The following is a 21,363-nucleotide window of genomic DNA, read 5'->3' as shown; positions in this document are numbered from 1 at the left end:
TAATAAATTGTTTGCATATGTTAATGGTTTATTTTATATGGTTTAGGCTTACATTTGATTATATTTATTCGTATGCAAATGCTTTTCGTGTTTCTTTTTCTTCTAGATATTAAGATAGATTTAGCAAGAATTAAAACTCTAATTGTAAGATAAAATGTTAAAAATTATAACTCAGTTATTTGTTTTATAAAGATACTTCGTGAATTAGTACTGCAAAAATATTGTCAACACAACACAATTAACTATAAATTAATATCTGTCGTAGTATATCAATTTGTATGTCAGTAAAATACAGAACAATGATGTATTCAAAACCGTTAGGTCTCCCGTCATACTTCGTTCCAATATCTTCAAGATAAAGAAATTTATTCAGTTCAATGTACAGTTGGAAGCATAGAAAATGTTACAGAAAGTCCAACTTAGGAACAAACTCTTGCGCCGTGTGCTTATGCATTCCGCAATACACTTCTCATCGACGTTACTTCCGGTATTCAACTCAACTCACATCCCTCCTCCACCTCTCCTTGTCTAAAGCGGTATGTGGCGTAATGTACTCTTTCCATTCAGACGGAAAAAACAGGAACCAGGTTACAAGGTTTATCGCTCTAAAGCCGTCTCTTTCATTCGTTTGTTCTGAAATGCCTTTCTAGAGCCTGAATAAAACAAAACGTCACAAAATGTTCCCATAGCTTCATAAACTAATGCGGGCGCAGAGCTCTAAAAACTACTGACAGAATTCATTTCTTGTCAGTAATTGCCCCCTCCCTTGAGCTAGAGAAATACATATTGTTTGATCAAATGTGTAGTAATATAATAAAAAAAAGTTCGATCTCACTCGCGCCAAGTAAACTTTATGGTGGACAAACACCGTGGGCGTGGGTTCTCCCGCTTCCTACCACTTTTCATTCCACCATTTCCTTCATTGCTTATCGTCACCGTCTCCTTTAACCTCCCCGCATAATCATGAGACGGAAAACTTTAAAGATTTAATTTCATTGTTTACAAATAAAAAAAATGAAACTATTATGTCGGCGGAGAATCTTCGCCTCCCCCCCTTCCCCGGACCTGACAAAGATCTAAAATGACGCTGCTTTTGACAACAAACCTATATAGTTTCGACAGCACATTGCTAGAGCGCTTACACTTGGTTTCAAGAGTCGAAGGTTTGATCCCAAGCCATAAGAGTTCATGGACGATATTGAGAGAGGGAGATTCAAATATGGAGACAGAAAGAAATGATTTACACATATAAGTTTAGAATTGGAGAAAAAAAAAAAAATGATCGACAGCATCCGTATTATGATGAAAATTGTGACTTTGTGAAACAGAAGAAAGAAAGGTTCTGAACTGCGAGGATCATATTAGGCAGATGTTGAATTAAGATGGAAAATTCTTTTTAAAGCATCAGATGATTACGAAGGGAGAGGAAGATCTTAAGATCTGAAGAATTAAGAATTGCTTCCGAGCCGGGTTTCGAACCACAAACCTTTTAGTTATCGATTCATGACTTTATCCTCTCAGCCACGGAGAATTCTACGTGGATGCACATTCCAAACGTTGACTCGGTTGATGCACCATTCAAATGGAACGTAGACTTCTTGTAGCTTAGTTATAGGGTGTATAATGAACTTACTTCCCCTTGTTCAGGAACACTTCTTAAGTCAGTAAAATTTATTCTTATTAAGTTAATTAAGAATACATGATAAAATAGTGATAGAACTATATGATAAAATAGTGCCAAATACTTTGCGTCGTTGTCTGTTACATGAATGTTTAATGTAACGGATTCCTACTTGGATGGTCTTAGGTTCGAATCCCGACCATTCTTATTTACTTTTCTTCTAGCCACGCTCATACTGTGCAATCGAGAAACTCAGTTTTGAAGTAAATGTAGTCGCAGCTAGTTTAAGACGAAATTATATTCAAATATGATATTTGTTATTACATGCTTTTCTTTAACTTACGATGTTTCAATGTTGATATTAAATCCTACTACCTTACTGTAATTCATTTCCCTACGTCATATCATGCTGACTGTTTGCACAATGACGACGGTCGGGCGGTAATTATAAAATACCTTTTTTACTGTAATATATATAACTTACAAATTTATGCAAATTTATAACTTACAAATGGGTATGTTCACGTCATGGCTTGTCAGATGAGGCTTTAATGAACGACATTCCTTCCCTGGTGGTCCTGGGTTCGAATTTCGCCAATTCTTGTTACTTTTTTCTTTTAGTTACACTTAGTTTATGCATTCCGATATTCAAATTTGAATCAAATATAGTATCAGCTGGCAGGGGGAGGCCCATTTAAGTTTCGTAATTCCTCTTTGTACGTATTTATATAATTTTACAATTTTTCCTCAATGTCTAAAATGGACACTACTTCAGGTTTAGAAGAAAAGGAAGTTTTAAAGGAACTGCAGACTGTAAAATCTACTCAAAACAATTATCACCTCTTTGCTGCAACAACTTTAACGGGCAGTAATAAAGGAAGAGATTGCGTGAAATTTCAACTTAGAATGAATTAGCTAAAGTTTTATTCTTAGATAATTGTCATTGCTAGTAGTGTTCCGTATTTGTTTAGACCCCTACTCATTTATAACTGTATCTCACTTTTCCTGTGACGAGAACAGCACCTAAGCCAGCATTCAGTGAACTAACGCCATTAAAACCTATATTCATAGCACAATGGTGCACATGACGTTGAGCTCTTTGGTAATCTTCAGCATGGAAAACGAAAAAAAAAAAAAAAAGCCACCACATTGGTATTGAAAAAGTAGTCAACGAATTCCTCTTCGAAAAAGGTCACATGCACAGTTTTTTTTTTTTCAGATGGTAATTTATAGGTATGCTTAAAAATGAAAAAGAAAGGAAATTTTTGAGTTTTACGTCCCACGGTTATGCCGGCTAGGCTAAAGAAGACTGTGATGATGAGTAATGAATGAAATGGTGGAATGAAGAAAGTGGGAGGAAACGGGAGAATCCCGAGGAAACCCATGCACACATTGTTTGTCCACCACAAAGTTCACTTGGCAGGAGCAGGGTTTGAACCCGTGACCTCATGCACCAGAGGTGAACGCTCTACAACTGATAGGTATACTTAAGTTGGTTGAAATTTCTGCATAGATACTGAAACCATCCCCAATAAGGGAGGAAAGTGACATGTAAACGTAGTCAAATACAAACGATATTAGTGTCGAATTCATAGTTTTCGGGGTCTCAAAGATGAATAGTGACACTGTTAATTATGCTTAAGTACGAGTTAAGTCTTGGTTGGCATAGAAGTCAGAGTGGGAGGGTGACACAAAAAGAATCGAAAACGTTCTATACTTGTGTCGAATGGTTAGTTTTCGGGATCAGTGACATAATAGTGCCATTCCAGATGTATATGTCCAAGGTCAAACCCATTGGTATCAGGGTCAGAGGGGAGAACCAATGAAGATTTTCGAACAGCTCCTTTGGCATGAGTTTCAATACACTGGGAGTGAAAAGTGGTAATGCACAGATACTGGTGTCACATTCGGACCTATCAGAGATATTATTTCTGGGGAATTGTTGTTGCATTATCATCTGACCACTAGCTAAAATCGTCATTGCTCTGCAGGGGCATAGGCAGAAATTTATTTCAGTAACAGAAAGCTTTTTGTGGAGTCCAAATTCAATATGAGAACATACTGTACTAAATTGTGTAACGTATAAGACATATAATGTATATAAGAAATGTAGAACAGAATAAAATATAAATAGAAAACATATGTAATTATAACTAAGAAAACAATTACAAACTAAATTTGAAGGACAAGTTTTTTAAACAATCACACTTAAAAGGAAAAATATATTTATAAAGCCATTTTCCACTTATGCAGGGCTAAAAACAACTGAGGAGCGCTCATCTGAAGTGCCACTATTCATCTCTTCGAACAAGAGAACTATGAATCCAAAACCAATATCTTTCGTATTCTATTACTTTTTTCACATGTCATCTCTTCCCCTCCTAGGGATGGTTTCAGCGTCTTACACCCCACAATACATTGTTCAGTTGGTAATTTACACATATACTAAATTCGTTTGAATTTTCTCCAGGAGTCTATGTTGCATCGTACGGTTTATTATGCTTTTCTTCTGAGTCAAACTTCCTATGTATATATATTAGAGTAACAATGGATTTCTTAATACCGCCCGACTGTCGTCGTTGTGCAAACATTCAGCATGATATGAAGTAGGGAAATGAATTACAATAAGGTAGTAGGATTTAATATCAACATTGAAACATCGTAACCTAAGACCATCCACGTAGGAATCCGTTACATTAAACATTCATGTAACAGACAACGACGCAAAGTATTTGGCACTATTTTATCATATAGTTCTATCACTATTTTGTCATTTATTCTTAATGAACACAATAAGAATAAATTTTACTGACTTAAGAAGTGTTCCTGAACAAGGGGAAGTAAGCTCATTATATACCCTATAACTAAGCTACAAGAAGTCTACGTTCCATTTGAATGGTGCATCCACCGAGTCAACGTTTGGAATATCCCATTCTAGTAGGTAAAGGAAAAGTATATGACAGGATACGTAGAGTTCTCCGTGGCTGAGAGGATAAAGTCATGAATCGATAAAGACATGAGTAAAAGGTTTGTGGTTCGAAACCCGGCTCGGAAGCAATTCTTAATTCTTCAGATCTTAAGATCTTCCTCTCCCTTCGTAATCATCTGATGCTTTAAAAAGAGTTCTCCATCTTAATTCAATATCTGCCTAATGTGATCCTCGCAGTTCAGAACCTTTCCTTCTTCTGTTTCACAAAGTCACAATTTTCATCATAATACGGATGCTGTCCGATCATTCTTTCTCCAATCCTAAACTTATATGTGTAAATCATTCCTTTCTGTCTCCATATTTGAATCTCTCTCTCTCAATGTCGTCCATGAACTCTTATGGCTCGGGATCAAACCTTCGACTCTTGAAACCAAGTGTAAGTGCTCTAGCAATCTGCTATCGTAACTATATAGGTTTGTTGTTAAAAGGAACGTCATTTTAGATGTTTGCCGGATCCGGGGGGGGGGGGGGAGGCGAAGATTCTCCACCTACATAATAGTTTCATTTTTTATTAGTAAAAAATGAAATGAAATCTTTTAGGTTTTTCGTCCCACGATTATGCGGGGAGGTTAAAGGAGACGGTGACGATAAGCAATGAAGGAAATGGTGGAATGAAAAAGTGGGAGGAAGCGGGAGAACCCACGCTCACGGTATTTGTCCACCACAAAGTTTACTTGACGCGAGCTGGGATCGAACTTTTTTTATTATATTACTACACATTTGATCAAAGAATAGGTATTTCTCAAGCTCAAGGGAGGGGGTAATTACACCCTTCTCTCCTGCTCAAATGACGCCAACTGGAACATTTGCTTGCAATTACTGACAAGAAATGAATTCTGTCGGTAGTTTTTAGAGCTCTGCGCCCGCATTACAGACTTTGGGAAGCACAAAACCTACTGCCATGATTAACAATTTCCATTGAATTCACAAGGAGCATCTTCCTAGGTTGATGTGATATGTAGCCTTTGAAGAAAGGAAAGAATGCAAATAAGGGTGTTTATGAAGCTATGGGAACATTTTGACGTTTTGTTTTATTCAGGCTCTCGAAAGACATTTCAGAACAAACGAATGAAAGAGACGGTTTTAGAGCGATAAACCTTGTAACCTGGTTCCTGTTTCTTCCGTCTGAATGGAAAGAGTACATTACGTCACACACCGCTTTAGACAAGAAGAGGTGGAGGATGGAGGTGAGTTGGGTTGAATACCGGAAGTAACTAGTCGATGAGAAGTGTATTGCGGAATGCATAAGCACACGGTGCAAGTTTGTTTCTAAGTTGGACTTTTTGTAACTTTTTGTAACATTTTCTATGCTTCGAACTGTACCTAGTCTTACCATAGATACTATCTCAAAGTTTTAAGTACAGTGACACAAATGGTCAGGGATGTTTTAATATCCTAATAACATGAGTTATATGGATGTATTATGAACCAAAATCACAAATAATAATTCAAAATGGTCACCATTAGCATGCACACAGTCTTTAAGTTTTTGTGGCCATTCATCAATTGCATCATGCAACATGCCAACTGGGAAAACTGCAGCTGCCTTCCGAAGATACTGCTTTAAACTTTCAATATTGGGAAGTATCTTTTTGCAAGCCATCTGAAGCTTGGACCACAATTTGTAGTCCACAGGGTTTAGATCCGGACTTACAGAAAGCCAATCTGATGTGGAAATGAAGTCTGGAACATTTGCCTCCAGTCACTGATGGGTTGTCCGTACCTTGTGTGCTGCGGTTGAGTCATGCTGGAAGCTCCAATTCTGTCCATGAAAGAGGGTGTTGATGAGATTCTTGACTAGTCTCTCAAGCATTGTTTCCTGGTACACTTTGACTGACGTTTTGACACATTTTTCACAGAAATTCCTTCTGCTATTGTGAGCTCCATTGTGACCTCATATTTCAAACCTCAGCACACCATGACTGAGGCAGGATGCTAACCCCTCTAGATCCTTGGAGTCTTTTCACTAGCTTCTCCAGAGGATGTGGCATATATCCTGTCATTTTGGGCATTAAAAGTCTCCTCAACACTGAAAATCTTTTCATCAATGAAAAGGACTCGACGGTGCCCATTTGCTGCGTAACGCTTAAGTAAGTTCTTTGCTTTTAGGAGTCTCTGGCGCTTCCGTTCATTTATGAGATGTAATTTACGTTGTTTGTAAGCATGAAATCTCAGGTCACTGCTTAAGTGCGAGGCACAGACATTTTCAATATCTTTAGTTCACGAGCCATAACTGACTGTTTCCTAGTTGAATTTTGTCAGACACGCGCCGCCACTGTTCGTACTGTACGTGGTCTTTCTTGCCGCGGCCGATCTTTCACTTCCAGTCTCAACAAAGCGCTGAGTAGTGCGGTAAACGAATAATTTTTACTAATTCACAGTTTCCGGAAGGTTTTGAAAAAATCTCCCCTAGTGATTTGCCTAACTTGTGCAATGATACCTTGTGCTAAATGAATATAACGTCGAGATTTTTCCGAGTCTACTTTTCTGGAAAAATCTCGACGGCTTACACTGACCCGATTTAGCCGCATACTGGTGGTTGAATTAGATAAACGTGAAATGGTTCCTTGAGCTCGTATGAGAGACAATTCAATATATTGTTTCTTCACATTTTGGTAACTATTACAGATGGTGAAACTTTAATTAATTTAATCATGGCATCTTCTCTAAATATTCCATCTATCGCATGTATTATTTAATTTAAATATTCTGTTAATACTTTGTTTTCAATGTTTACTCCTATTTTGTCAATAATGATTTAACTTACGCTTTATTTTACATTTCCCTACTATTAACATGATTGTGTAATTGAAATTAAAACAATTGTTTAACATGCAGGGCAGAAAAACATTAATAATAGATATAATAGCTTTTTTTTTTTAAAAAAAAAAAAAAAAGCTTACTTCAAGTATGTCAAAGTAGATTCGTAGTTTTTGATTTTAAACGTTGGAGAAATTTTATGGATAATGGTGATTATTCATCGAGGACTTAAAGCAGGTTGTCTGTCATTTAACCGACTATGGTTTTAAGGTAATTATATAGAGTGGCCCAAAAGTAGGTAAACAGACCTACATATATAAAACATACTGGATTGTATACCTACTTTTGGGCCACTCGTAGTTTATTATTTTAGTGAATGGATGATGTGTGAAGATAATATGATTGTACATTAGAGTTTTTGCTGCCAAGTCCTTATTTCCTTTATCCTATTCTCGATTATCCTATCGTTAAATTAAATGCAGAAAATTAAGGACCAATCGTTCAATTTTGACACTAAAATTATATCATAATACCACACTATTGGAATGTAGAGAATCCGTACGGACAGTAGATACTTGTACTTGCCTGAAAAGAAAGTTACGATAGTACTCCTTATTCATGTAATGGCCAAGTTAATATGTGACATATCCTGTGGTTCTAATTTGAAGCTATTTTTAATGTTATCCATGTTCTTTTCGTCAAATATATATATTTCGGTATCGCTACGCTCTGGTAAAGCGAATAGCGCCTGATAATATGCACACCTGAAAACACGCTTCGTAGTGATATTTAAAATAGTTGTCATCGTATGTTACATCAACCCGATGGTTCATACGGATCCGGCGTCACCGGTACCACCCAACATCTACGAGACGACTTATGCTAGAAAACATGTAGAAGACACGGTTAAATGCACCACCGCCATGACAGATATAAAGTGTTCTCCACTTCCTTTGTTTCAAACATTTTACAATATAAGAGGCCTCTTCCACATTGTCCTTCTTCGAAGTTTGATGTCAGTTTTGGAGTGATTTTATGTTTTTTCTCCTCTAGTCAGCACCCACTTCGTCCATATTTCTTGATCGACTTCTGCAACCTGTCTTAAGTCATCGGTCGCCACTGTTAAGTGAATTGTCTCTCATACGAGCTCAAGAAATCTTTTTAAGTTTACCTAATTCAACCACATCTATGCGGCTAAGTGGGGTCAGTGTGAGCCCACCGAGATTTTTCCAGAAAAGTGGATTTCGCTTGATCGCAGGTACGGAATATGGGCGGAGGACCGTTAGAAGAAGAATGGCAAGTTAACAACAAAACATCTCCAAACAAATCTATATAACATCCAAAATGTGAATGACAAAACATGGCATGCCTCATCACGTCAGAACAACTTTATACGTGCCTGTATTCACTGTCAATAAGTGACTGCATTGACGACATGAACCACTCACTGGTATTAACATAAGAAATTCTCTGAGTGTAACTACTCCCACGGCTACACATCAGCATTAATCATCTCATACGCTCTGCGTAATTCAATATTTTATATTCAAAATTTCGACGCAACGTTTACTTCATAACTTACAATATATAATATATATAATATATCATGATTCATTACTTAATTCTCATTATTTCATTCCTACATTACACGAAGAAGCCTTATAGTAGCCGCGGTAGACCAAAGTGAACATACGGAGTACGTACCGCAAGTTAGAATGTTTCATGGTAACATTAAGATGTAGGCTGCATACATTACAATATAATTTACTTTTTTTTTTTTTTTTTTTTTTTTTTTTTTTTTTTTTTTTACGTAGACACATTTAAACAGTAACTCTGTTGCAGTACTAGTACAGAGGTATCTTAATAAAACAAACAATTGAGTTATAATTTTATCTTGCAATTAGGATTTTAATTCTTGCTAAACCTATCTTATTACCTAGGAAGAAAATAAAACACTGAAACCACGTGCATACAAATAAATATACGCAAATGTCACCCTAAACCTTATAAAATAAACTATTAACATATGCAAACAAGTCATTAACAGATGAAAACATATTTGATAGATACATAATCAACATAAATGAAGGCAACTGAATTAAAGCAATATTTACATTTTTTAACATAAAACTCGGGAATGTTTAAAACAAAATGGCTTTCTATTTTATAGAAATACCGACATATTTTCACGAGTTGACGTGTCTCTCTAGCTTGAAGCTGCCATTCACATGGAGAAATCTGATACGGATCCTAAATGGCCTGTAACACTATACATTCAAGAAATTCCCGATATAAACCTCGTAAATATTAAACCAGAAAACATACTGTATAGTTTCTTTAGAGCATTCTAATCATTCCCACAGCATGGTGTTGAAATCTGCCAAAAACGAAATGCTGAATTTACCACTCTCCCAATTTAAAAGGTATGTTCCTCGATAATTTTCGCTAAAAATGTTCGATTTTGGTGTAATATGTTGTACATTTTCTTTACGGTTTTCCAATCACCCTCACTCTGTATGGAATTAAAATCAGTAAAGAATAAAATAGTAGAATAACCCTTGCTTCTGATTTATATATATTACACTGATTTATATTTTATTTGATTTTTTCCGTAATGCAAAGTGTTTAGGATTAAAATCAGTCAAAAATGAGTGATAAATATAGTCCCCCATATGTGGGATGGACTACTTCCCCGCCCCTTTCCGATTAAAAAAAAAATCCATGGTATCTTCCGCAAAAATATCAATTTTTCATACAATATGGCGCGCATTTTTAAAGTTTCATAATCACTCCCACTACTTGGATTTCAAATCAATTGAAAAAAAAAAAAAAAAAAAGGAGAGAGAGAGAGAGAATTATCCCGGTCCTCTCTCCCGGGTTTAAACAATACGTTATCTGATACCTTTAACAAAAATTACTCGATTCTGACACAATATGATGTATGTGTTGATTGATGTTTCCACTGCTTGATGTCAGTCAAGTATGAGAACTAACTCTTATCTCCAACCACCAGATGATTTAAAAGATATTCTATGACAACCTCTGTAGAAAGAAGAAAAAATTTTTGGGGTCGAATATTGTATATTTTTCTGAGGATTTCCACTCGACAGTTGCTTGCAGTTGAAACAAGCCAAAATGAGGAAATGTATGTATAGTCTGTTTTGTTAGAGACCAGAGACTTTCTTCTATAGTTTAGGGGTTAAATGAGTTACAGGGAAGATCAAGGACGCTCGCTTCCATAATGGACAGCATCACCACTTTTGTAGTTTATTTTTTGCAGATAGAATGGAACTTTCTCCTAGGAAGTGGTTAAATACTGCACATATTGTGTATTTTAATTAATGTTAATAAATATGGAAGTTAAGCCCACTCAGCTCCAGATCCTCATATACGATATACATGCCAGCTGATTAATTTCCGCCTGTACTCTTTACGTCCCAGTCCGCCATTGTTTACAGTTATTTTATGTTCTTTCTTTTCTTCCTATTTCTGATTCACAAACCGTTTAGCGAAGAAGTTTCATTTTCTTATATGTTTGTTTTAATTATTTTCTGATAAGTATGTATATATCACACACAGTTATGTTTCTACATTGGAATCTTTTCCATTATTTTAATATTATATTAAAAAGATTGAGTTCACTTAAGTACCTGTTCTTGTCCATATACGTTTCAACGATGCTGGTCGGCATCTTCAGAAAAATCCTTTCAGGAATTTTTACGTTGCTTTATAGATCCATTACCAATAACATTCCTGTATTGTACAAAAATTCTTTTGTTTCCCTAATATCAAACAAAACCCTGAATTTATTTTTAAAAGACCCACTTGAGGGTTAATGTACTTCACCAAGGAAGCAACGCATTGTAGAGATACTGAAGTACAGTAACCATTCAAGTGGGTTCATTTGAAGTAAATTAAGGGTGATATCAACGAAGAATAATAATGTATATACAAGGAAGGAATGTTACCTGTGATGAGTTCACAAAGCAACGTAAAATGTCCTTAAAGAACTCGTACTGAAGATGAAACAAGCCGTCGTTGAAACGTAATGGACATACATAAATAAATAAGCAGGTGTCTAGGTGAGTTTAATGATTTTCATATTCAACATGCATCTATGGGTTCATTAAGTAACCACTATCTTTTTAAGTTATTTAAATTAAATGTAAGAGACAGAAAACGCACACAGAATTTGACAACGACCAGTTTCAGAATGATTTTACTTTTTTTTATCTTTCTTAAGGAATGTGGAAAGACTGGGTTGGAATATGTAAGCTTGCAAGAAATTGGTCTACCATTACAAATACTCTGCAATACGCGGAGGAACATGGCAAACAGATTGAAAGAGAATAATGAAGATGTAATGAAATGGAAGCTAGACGGACGCAGCCCCGATCAGTTGAAACCTTTATGATTCTTAACAAACATTCTATGAAGAGACTGCCAACCGACGTGAAAGATTTTTGTCATGCATCTTTGTAAATGTAGTGCACTCAAGTTGGAAGGATTACATTAGCTATGAACTGAATATATTGAGAGTTAACATGCGTTCTCGTTCACAGAAACTGAATTTCATTTCTTTGAATTAATCATGAGCGAACATTTCCATTAATATCTCTTTACCAAATATATTCAGATGCTTCAAAAGTTTGTTTTCTTTACTTTCTTCGACGATCGTTTTCTAGTGATTGATAGTTATTGATCTAAACTCAAATGTCTCAAAGTCATGAAACTAAAATTCTTGAAACTAATACTGAGTGCATTGAATAGCTAGATTTGTGGAATAGAGCACAACACATCGCAGGAAATTACAATACAAGGGTTCAACAGATAAATTATTTTATTATTCTAAACTTATTTCCGTTTATTTTCACCACACAAGGTTTAGAATTATATGTTCATGCATGTGGAAAATAAAAAAGCTTCAATGAGTTCATTATGTTACCAATCCATTAACTCACAGTAGTACAGCCATTGTTAATATGCATACGAATCATAAAAGAAAATGGAAGAGTAAACAAAAACACACCTTCTTGAGCAACGCTTCTGCTTCCTTTCTACTGATTGGCCCATGAAACCAAATTTCATTTTGAAGCTGAGCTTTCTGGGAAGCTTGCGTCATACGATGTGGCACATCTGTTGACAATGGCTTGACTGTAGGCATGGAAGCAGATGAAGGAAGAGCAGTGCTAAATGGTTCTGAAATATAACATACAATATTTATTCCTTTACTTATTCAAAAGGTTATATTCGCGTATCTGGTTTCGAAATTTGATAAAACAGCAGAAATAATGCAGAATAGATACAAATAAGCAAAACTGTACTTCTCAAAATTTCTGACCTCGAAATATGTCACAGTACCAGGACATGTAACATCTAAGAAATTCACGTACATTATTGCACATGGTAGTTCATTTACAACGAAATCACACGAAATCACATACTGGAAGTTTATAGAAATCCCAAAATATACAGCTTTCCCTATACTCTTTTGGCTTTATGTTTCTTTTACATATAAAAGATAGTTTGACATAACTGGAAGTTTTTCCTGATTCCACAACTAAATACAATTTTGCTTTGACTTTTATAGGGAAATTATGATTGTTTTGACTTGCAATCAAATGCACGGAAATGCTTTAAAATGTAAGTTACTGATGTCTATTCCGCATGAATTTATTTATTTATTTATTTATTTATTTATTTAACGGCAGAGTTAAGGCTATGTTTGCCTTTTCTTACACTCAACCAACTCAAATGTATACAAGATATTAAATATAACTACTACAATTGATGTCAAATCCATAAAAAATACAATTACTACATTAATGCATATATACCTACACACACATATACCCCTACACACGAACCTGCTCCCTTACATACCCCCTCCCCCATACCCTCATACTATTTATCATAAAAACAAGAAAACTATACACACAGCATACACAGAACGATATATGTATTCTTAAAAGTATACTACCTTACATTCCCCCCTCCCTCATACCTCCCCACTAACCTAGTATTATAGATACATACCTCAAGTTTCTGTTTACAATTGGTTGCTACTGCTCAGCTTTATGAAAAAAAAAAAAAAAAAAAAAAAAAAAATCATTCCCGAGATTGGTGTACATTGGCTAAGGCTATCAGATATTGCTTCAAATTTCTTTTGAATGTCGCAATTGAAGGTGAATTCCTTACATCTGGTGGAAGTCTGTTCCATTCTCTAATACCAGAGATTGTGAATGAATTAGCCATTTGATTCGTATTATGACGAGGTATCGACAGCAGTGTTGATCTGCTAGAGCGAGTGTCACGATTGTGGCTATCTCTAACATACTGTAGTTTATTGTGAAGATATATAGGCACACCAAATGTCAAAACTTTAAATAAAATTGTCATTGATTGATATATGTAGCGAGCTTGGATATCTAGCCAGCCCAATTCATTAAAAAATGGCGTCAAGTGATCTGAACGTTTAAGATTAAAAACATACCGAACGCATGCATTCTGAACCCTCTGTAACTTTCTTAGCGCTTCTTTATTTACGTTGCCATAAGCTCCAATACAATAATCAACATGTGATAGTACAAGGCTTTGTACTATCGATGCCTTAATTGGATAAGGCAACGTATTTTTCAAACGGTATAGAGAGTGCAATGCACCAAACGCCTTTTTGCATACATGATTTATATGATCCGCCCATAGAAGATTCTGATCAAATATGAGGCCCAGATTTTTCACTTTTTCATCAAAAGCTATACAAGGTCTGTATGATAAGTAATGAGACTCGCCGCGCCGCGGCGCGCGTGTCGCTGGAGCGGGTTTGTCGGTGATGGAGGATGTAGGGGGGGGTCCGAGCAAAGCAACGCACCGCGCGTCAGTTGGCTCCGAGCCTTAGTGGAGCGCGGACAAGCCTTGGACAAAGCCCTTGTGAACATTCTTGTCACGGCGGAAAATCAACAAACATGGAGGGTTCCATCGAACAGCGTTATGCGATCAAATTTTGCGTTCGCCTGGGGAAAACGGCTACTCAGACGCTTTCTCTCATCACGGAGGCCTACAAAGAGGAAGCCCTATCCAAAGCCCAGGTGTTTCGTTGGCACAGTGCGTTCCGGAACGGCCGGGAAAGCGTTGAGGATCTGGAGAGGGCTGGACGCCCGACAACAGTGACTACGGACGAAACTGTGGCAAAAGTGAGGGATCTCCTGAACTCAGACCGTCGATTATCGTTGAGATTGATTGCTGATGAACTCGATATGAACCACACAACAGTGCACAAGATTGTGACGGAACAATTGGGAATGAGAAAAATCTGTGCGAAACTGGTGCCGCGAGTGTTGACTGACGAACAAAAGCAACGACGTGTTGATTGTTGTCAGGAACTGTTGAACCTCATGAACAGTGACCCTAACTTTGAAGATGACGTCATAACAGGTGACGAGTCGTGGGTGTTCCAGTACGACCCTGAAACGAAACGTCAAAGCGCGGAGTGGCACACTCCTGCGTCCCCGCGCCCCAAGAAGGCCAGAATGTCGAAGTCAAAGGTGAAAACAATGTTGATTGTTTTTTTTGACAATGTGGGGGTGGTCCACAAGGAGTTTGTACCCCAAGGACAAGCCGTCAACGCCGCCTTCTACAAACAAGTCCTTGAGAGACTGCACAGGAGCGTCAAGCGGAAAAGACCGGCGATCGCTAGCCGGTGGAAGTTGCATCACGACAATGCCCCTGCCCACACCGCCTTCTTAGTGACCTCCTTTTTGACCCGGATTGGGGTGGAAGTCCTTCCACAACCACCCTACAGCCCAGATGTGAGCCCGGCCGACTTCTTCCTCTTCCCGAAGCTGAAGCCACGCTTGAAAGGAACCCGTTTTGCAGACGTCACAGCCATCCAAGCAGCCGTGACCACATTTCTAAAGGACATGCCGGCTGCTGACTTCCAGGGGGCGTTTGCAGCGTGGAAACATCGATTGCAGAAGTGCATCGACGCAAGAGGAGAGTACTTCGAAAGCTTTTAAGTCCCTGTACAGATCAGATCAATAAAACAATGTTTCCAGACCTGGTCTCATTACTTATCATACAAACCCTGTATGTGTGCCATTTAATGTAATTTTAGGAAGTGCGGTGCTCTGCAGTCTGGAGAGGATATTTCTCGAACCTATTATGATACATTTAGATTTATTGGGATTTAGATATAAATTATTAGATTGGGCCCAGGCACTTATGCGCTCAAGGTCTAAATTTATGAGTGAGATAGTGTCGTTTATGTCTCCAAGATCTGTCGAAGTATATACTTGAACATCATCTGCATATAAGTGATATTTAAGGTGGCGAATTTGTTGAGACAAGTCATTTATGCACATAGAGAACAGAATCGGTGCTAAGACCGTTCCTTGACTAACTCCACAGTGCACAGTTGTCCATGAACTTTGATTGTCCAGAACAGAAACACGCTGATATCTATTCTGAATGTACGAACGAAACCATTTAACCGACGTATCTGTGAAATGAAAGAGTGACTTAAGTTTTGTTAGAAGAATTTCGTGATCGACCGACTGGAATGCTTTAGTGAAATCTAAAAGTAAAAGTATTGTGAATTGTTTCTTATCTATGCTTTCTCTAATGTCATCTGTAATTTTTATAAGAGCCGTATGTGTGGAGTGCCCTTTTTTAAAGCCAGATTGATATGGACATAAGAGATCATGGGAAGTTATAAAATCAGACATTTGATTTAATACAATATGCTCCAAAACTTTCGAAATACATGGCGTCACGTTTATTGGTCTATAATCGTTCGCCGTTATTGGTTGTGCTATTTTCTTAAGGGGATGAATGAGAGAAAATTTCCACTGGCTAGGAAAACAACCCGAAAGTAGAGAGGAATTACATATGTCCATTAAAGGGAACAGAATATATCTCCTGATGTTCTTAAGGAATTGTAGTGGGATGTCATCCGCCCCTATTGAATTGGATGTAATTTTTTCAGAGCTACCTCTATTTCTAGGACAGAAACCGTTCTAAATTTAAATTTTTCGTGGATGCTTGGGTTTTCGCGTATGTTTTTCATAGTAGATTCTTTTGTAACATCGTCTATAGTAGGGACCTGAGCAAAGTGATCGTTTAGTTCGTTAAGCGGAATGTGTATAGATTGTACGTCAGTCTGACGGTTTCCTATACCAAACATGCGCAACTTATTCCAAAGATATTTGGGGTTATTACTTTGAGTGCATAGATCAGCCGCAAATCTAATTTTAGCAGTTCGAACTTTTTGTGTACATTTATTTCTGAGGATTCTATATTCTTCAAAATTATTGGCAGAATCACTAGGATTAATTTTCCTGGACCATTTAAATTTCTGATATGCCAAATCCCGTTCTTTCATGAGCTGCAAAATGTCTGGTGTGATCCATGGGTTAGCAGGTTTTTTAAATCTTTTGTTTTTTTTAGGTGCATGTTTATTGAGGAGAGTGTGAATAAAGCTATTGAATAATTCTAGCTTGCCTTCAGTGGAAGGTATAATTAGAATGTCATTCCAGGGTATTTGCGCTGCGTCCCTTTCTAATGCTTCATCATTTATGTGTTTTAAATTTCTAAAAGTGGAGATTTTAGGTCTATATTTAGGAACTTTTAGTGAATAGCTAGCGTATATTAAATCATGACGTGAAAAGCCGGGGGCAGGAAATTGCCCATGACTGACAATTCTAGAGGGGTCTGCAGTTATAATATGATCTAGGAGGCTTTCACTATTGATCGTATGGTGCGTTGCCTTCAACGCACACAGTGAAAGGTTGAGTGAGAGAAGGGATTCTTTGTACTTTTTACACTCATCTTTCATCGAAAGTAAGTCATAATTTGTATCCCCAAAAACCATGATATGTTGGTATACAGGAATATATTTAGATATCTCGTTTAGAAAGTTGTCAAATTTTGCTTTAGGTGGTCTATACACCACTGCTACAAGCACCTTCTGGTGGTTTAAATTCACTTCTAATATAAGGAATTCACTCTCGCATGTATAAATATTAGGCGATTGACTCACCACTTTCACTTTTAGGTCGTTTCGTAGATACGCACATACTCCTCCCGCCCCCTTCCCCGTGCGATCGACTCTCAAAAGTTGATAATTTGGGAGTTCGATCAAAGTGTTACTCAGTGATGGTTTCATCCAGCTTTCCGATATTAAGATGGCATGCATGTTTAAGGAGTTAAAAGTAGCTTTGAATTCGTCTATTTTTTTCAAAAGAGACTGTGCATTGAGGTGACAAATGTGCATAGCTTGTGGATGTTTACCAACCACCCCCTGCAGCTGGAGAGAGAGGCTCAGAGCGGGTGGGTTTACGGTACAGCCATTGTCTCGCGAGGGAGATTCTTCTAGGTCATTCACCGAGACATCACCCAACCTTGACAGCCATTCGGGGAATAGTGTTTCTAACTCAATATCAATATCACCATGTACCATACTACTTAGAAATCACGATGTAAAAAAGAAAGAAAGAAAGAGAGAGAGAGAGAGAGAGGGAGAGATAGAGATTAAATGAGTAAACAGAACATCAACACTTACTAATCTCGGGACATTGCGGACTTTATAAGTTATCATCAGTAACACTTCAAACTTCACGTTAGACGTAAGCACATAAATTCTGCCTTTATGAGTTCCTCCGTATAATTTCGCGAAACATACTCTTTCCATCTTCTACAAGAGCAGAATCGTTAAGCTTAAAACATTTTCTCAATTGCTATCTGTGATGTAAGGCATCACTAAACAAACTATAGTGCAAGATATAACTGTCACTTAAAATTAACACTAAAAACCACATGACTGCAAAATTTCTCCTAAATACATCATGTCACTAACATATGTACATTTGATTCAGACTGGATTCTTTATGTATCTCTACATAATTATGAAGAAGTTGGAAGTGCTGCCTTTTGCTCTAGGCAAGTATCTTAATCAGTTGTTACTGAGCTATTACACGGTAAGCCTTATTGATCTGTTTCAAAAATCACCACTAATTCTTTAAGTACATCCATCAAGTAATATTTACGTACATTGTAGGCAACCATTCCAACTATAATTACTCCGCATATACAAATACATTCTTATATGTAACGTTCTGATATGACCAAAATAACAAAAAAAGAAAAAGAAAAAGAAAAAAAGAAAGAAAAAATATTGAGACCTTGCAATTACATACCTGTAGTGAAGCATAACAGCTATCTATGAAAGTAAGCACTCTCAAGCAAAATTACTTACGCATATCGAAAACATCTCTCATTGGATTAATTTGTTCGCGTAAACCGTCTGGTCTGTCTTGTCCTTTCCCAATAACGCAGTCGTTGACATATTCATGATTCCATCTGTTTACGGCTGGAGGTACAATATCACAGTTGAGATCAATCAGATTATTACTTCCATCTGTAAATTATAAATAAAAATAGGAGTGCACGTATCAAGTGAATATACATAACTCGAAATGGCATTGACTACGTACTCTACAAACTGACATACGCTACTATGTATTATTATCTACAGTCAGGGTGGTATTTACATTTTTGCAACTCCGAGAAATTAATTAAAAAAAAAAAAAATACTCCCAAAATTAATGAATACCAGTGTAGAAAAGTTTAGACACTGGATGGTCATGGCACTAAGCTAGTAAGATCTCTGAAGCACAGGAAAAATACGGTAGTTTATATTATATGATATATATAGCTAACTATCTATCTATCTATATATCTATATCTATATCTATCTATCTATCTATATATATATATATATATATATAAAATTGTTTTGAACAAGTTGCTGAAAAGTTGTCTTTGAGTTAATACAGTTTGCATGCAAAATTGCAGATTTTTGGGCTAACTATTTATTCTGCCTCAAGAAGGTCAAAGTTTTCTGCGAGTGAGGTGAGACAAAAAAAGAATGAGTCAAGCAGTATTACTGGATCCGAATTCGAAGCTAGACCTGAACACAAAAAGAAGAGTCCTTCACATTCGCCTGTCATTTGTGAAGAAGAACTTCTGAAGATTTATCTAGTCATCATTTCGATTTATCTACTATGTAAACGGCATCTTCCGAAGTGACAACGCCGGTACCCTGAAGAGCTGCAGTCGCTATCATACCTGCTAATCTGCCTGAAATTTATGTGCGAAAATCAGTGATTATTTGCTAGATTCGTAAGATATCTGCTGCTTTTTTTGCACACGAATCTCAGGTAGATCAGCAGCTATGATAGCGACTGCAGCTCTTCAGAATACCGGCGTTGTCACTTCGGAAGATGCCGCTTACATAACAGATAAATTGAAAATTCGTCGGGAGAAAGAAAAACTAACATGTGACTTGATGAAAGACAGTGATACGAAATATGGACTTCGTGGCCTTTACTTTGATGAGGAGAAAGGAGAAAGTTGGAACAAGAGCTCTATATGTTAATGCAAGAACCCTCGGACTCAAAATATCTAGGATATGTTTCGCTTTCCGAGCATGGAGACAAAATAACGAACGCGATTCTCGTTGCTTGAACACAGTAGAACAGACATTTTACAACTACTTGCGATGAAACTAATCTAAATATAGACTGACTCACATGTGCGGAGAAAAAGTTAGGAAAGAATTTTCAGAGGATTGTGTATCTACTTCATATAAACGAACTTCCTCTCCGCCATCTAGCTAAACACTTCGATGGGGCATCTACCAGTCTAAAGATACTATCTAGTCCGGTTGGAAAATATTACTTGCTGTGAAGAATCATCTGTGGTTTCTTCCCACCCTGGACTAATTGTATAATCTCCTTGTAATTAATTCATGTGGTTCGGATCCTACGTTAAGCTATAGGTCCACGTCTCACATAGCCTACTGAAAGGGACGCTCATCTCAAAATTAACTCAACTTCTTGGTTATTAACTTCGTCAAAATAACTATCTTTACGTAAGTACCCTTGCACTTGAAGAAATGTTACTTTGGTTGGTTCAGTACATGGTTCGAGCTATGCCCGACACTTACAGAAAATCGTTGAATTGGCCCAATTTCTTCCAGAAAACATGAAACAAGTTTTCCACTCATCCGTACATATTAACAGATATTTCTCTTATCCTGAAAACTTTTCTTCCATGATAACGGAACAAAAGTAGCAACACTAGGACATTGAGACGGAGGCCTATCAAAGAATGACAACAACAGAAATAAATAAATAAATAAAAAAAAAAAAAAAAGGAAGTCTTACGAGAGTTCACTGTCCCTGAAATCAACTTACATCAGTCGATTACTAAGGCATAATCGATTGGTTTTCCACCGAGATAACGGAAACATCGCTGTCAATAATGACAGACCAGCTTGAGCAAAACATCAAGAACGCAGTCAGGACCAATTATAACATTACGTTATTTCCGCACCATATCTAAGCCCTTGAGAAGATCGCACGTGTAATAACAGATATCTCACGTCATCATATGCCAGTACTCGAAACGAACAAGAGTTTCAATTTGGATTTGTAAAGTTTAAACTCTAATGAATTATCGAAGTTAAACTTTTGACATTTTCTTAAATGAGTTTCAATAAATTTTAGACAGCAATGTTATTCTTAATCAAATTCGTATACCTAAAATACTTCTATCAGTTTTCTATTTTTCTTGAGTACTCGATCCTCAAAGTTTAAAAAAAAGCATGATTATGTTATATGAAGACATGTTTAGAAGACATAGATTATGTTATATGAACAAGCTTGCTAACAGAAGAATGAATAACAACGGGTAGGGGAGAGACTCGAGTTGCAGCCATCTTCTCGTGGTGAGTTTTGGGTGATTTCCGAGTATTACAGGGTGAATTCAAAATCAGCTGAGAGCCGAAAGAACGATCCGAATAACCATTACTAAAATATTTTTGTTTTATGAATTTAGACACGCACGGAGAAATGACATGCCATTAATAATAACAATAATTACTTAAAATGACGTAGGACAACAAGAAAAAAATACACAAAACTACATTTTTACA

General features: G+C 36.8%; 1 protein-coding gene across 1 annotated transcript in view; it reads right to left on the bottom strand.

Annotated features, from left to right (window-relative positions):
- Shc (SHC-adaptor protein) overlaps nt 1–21,363 on the bottom strand; it is a 141,414-nt gene that overhangs the window by 33,209 nt on the left and 86,842 nt on the right. The window contains exons 8-9 of the mRNA XM_081747789.1: nt 18,622–18,783; nt 12,400–12,569 (exon numbers count right to left, since the gene is read on the bottom strand). Of these exons, the coding sequence (XP_081603915.1) occupies nt 12,400–12,569; nt 18,622–18,783 (332 nt within the window). The remainder of the gene's footprint in view (nt 1–12,399; nt 12,570–18,621; nt 18,784–21,363) is intronic.

The sequence above is a fragment of the Thermobia domestica genome, chromosome 2 (genome assembly GCF_964235325.1).
Source record: "Thermobia domestica chromosome 2, izTheDome1.hap1.1, whole genome shotgun sequence".
Taxonomy (NCBI): Eukaryota; Metazoa; Arthropoda; class Insecta; order Zygentoma; family Lepismatidae; genus Thermobia; species Thermobia domestica.
The sequence above is the reverse complement of the archived record's forward strand: the minus strand, read 5'-3'. Positions and strand labels throughout refer to the sequence as shown.